Source organism: Branchiostoma floridae, chromosome 10 (genome assembly GCF_000003815.2).
Source record: "Branchiostoma floridae strain S238N-H82 chromosome 10, Bfl_VNyyK, whole genome shotgun sequence".
Classification (NCBI taxonomy): Eukaryota; Metazoa; Chordata; class Leptocardii; order Amphioxiformes; family Branchiostomatidae; genus Branchiostoma; species Branchiostoma floridae.
This window is the reverse complement of record NC_049988.1, coordinates 3,771,639-3,773,300: the sequence shown is the minus strand read 5'-3', so window position 1 is coordinate 3,773,300 and position 1,662 is coordinate 3,771,639. Positions and strand designations below refer to the sequence as shown.

At 37.6% G+C, this 1,662-nt stretch overlaps 1 protein-coding gene across 1 annotated transcript in view; it reads right to left on the bottom strand.

The window, feature by feature from the left end:
* Nucleotides 1-429: 429 nt before the first annotated feature.
* LOC118424165 (autophagy-related protein 9A-like) overlaps nt 430-1,662 on the bottom strand; it is a 14,422-nt gene continuing 13,189 nt past the window's right edge. Inside the window, exons 17-18 of the mRNA XM_035832701.1 lie at nt 1,425-1,604; nt 430-778 (exon numbers count right to left, since the gene is read on the bottom strand). Coding sequence (XP_035688594.1) covers nt 470-778; nt 1,425-1,604 — 489 coding nt within the window. The 3' untranslated portion in view covers nt 430-469. The remainder of the gene's footprint in view (nt 779-1,424; nt 1,605-1,662) is intronic.

Sequence of the window (1,662 nt, the reverse complement as noted above, 5' to 3'; positions counted from 1 at the left end):
GGAATTACCTTTGTGTATGACATATGATATACTAAAAAAACTGTATTATTATAACTTACCATCTTCATTTGTTGGTTCTCAAAAATAAGAATGACAAGGGAAAATAAAATCTTTAAAAAAATTGCAAAAAGAGTGGGGGTAAACATAAGGACCAATGCAAAACTAAAATACGTTTCTAGCTTGAAATAAAACAATACCACTGTACAGTAACTGCATCGATTTGTTGAAAAAAAAAATAGCTTTATGTAATACTATATATGTATTTACATGACTGACATAAATATAGGGGTATGTGGGCCAATTTACCATATTGTAAACTTTTAGTTGTTGCATTGCTTCACAGTAGTACTGTTCTAATGGTGAAAATTTGTTGAATTGAAGGTTTTTCTTCTCCATTTTAAGAAAATAACTTTTAAAGTATTTGATTATGCATGCAATCAGCTGGTAAATTTTCTGACAATCAATTTTGTTAAGATCTATACAAAATACCAGTAAAAGACTCACTGTCAAAACATGACAAAAGCTGATACCAAACAACTGTTTTCTTTCCCTCTGAAAATATCTTTGACACTGAGGGGAGAAATACTCCATGGTTGCTTGCAAATACCAGCCCCTGAGTTTTACCTTGTTCCTTGAGGTGGTTGATGAACTTGTTGCAGTGCCGGGGAGGCTGCCAGGTGGGGTTAGTGAGTGTGAAGTGCATGAGTGACAGCTCAGTCTTGCCGTCCTCAGCCTGGTGGTACTGGGACACATCCGCCTGCTGTTTCTCACCAGTCCACTGGGAAAATACATCCAAGTTCAAATTCAAGTCATTTTCTTCTGATATTCCCTCTAAATCTTTTCATATTTAAGTCTAATTTGCTACTTTCACCTCTGTCTTTTGGGGAATTCCACTGTTCCTATTTTTATTTTCAAAGTACATTTTCCAAAGATCTGTAAAAATCTGCAGTCTATGCACAATTTTTCTTCACCAACATGATCATTGAAGAATTAGAGAAATTTTCAGAGAATGATTTGTACAATAAAAACAGTAAATCCTTTATCACAAGAGGTATCATCCTGACTATAGGTGGGTATTGGTACTGGTACATAATTGTTCTTTTCTTGTTAAACCGGTCCAGAAAAAACAGAATACAAAAAAAATCAGTGGATCAGATGCTGAACAGATTTGAAAATGAACAGATTATACTGGCAGATTGATTGATCCATGAAGAGAACAAGAGCGAAGTAGAGAAGAGTTAAAAACACACATTTCAATATGAACTAGGCCAGAATTTGTGCTATTGAAGCCCTTGTGATACAAATAGAAGCCCTTAATGGGAGACCATAGAATGAACCAGTACAAACATATGTATCAAATTTTACTACAAAGTATACAATGAGTAATTAAATCTTGATAGAGTTACGCTGATAGTGACCATTACCTGCGGGTTGCCGTGGCGTTTGATGTCCATCTGAGCAAAGGAGCAAACGTCTCCCACCCCGACCACGTCCACCGTGAAGTTCCTGAAGAAGTCCACGATGTCCAGCGCCTTGGAGCGCAGGGAGAAGATGAGGATGAGTGGAGTGATGATGGGGCTGAGCAGCTCCTCCAGGAGGAACACCTGTAGAGAAGAGAGAAGATGAGGATGAGTGGAGTGTTGATGGAGCTGAGCAGCTCCT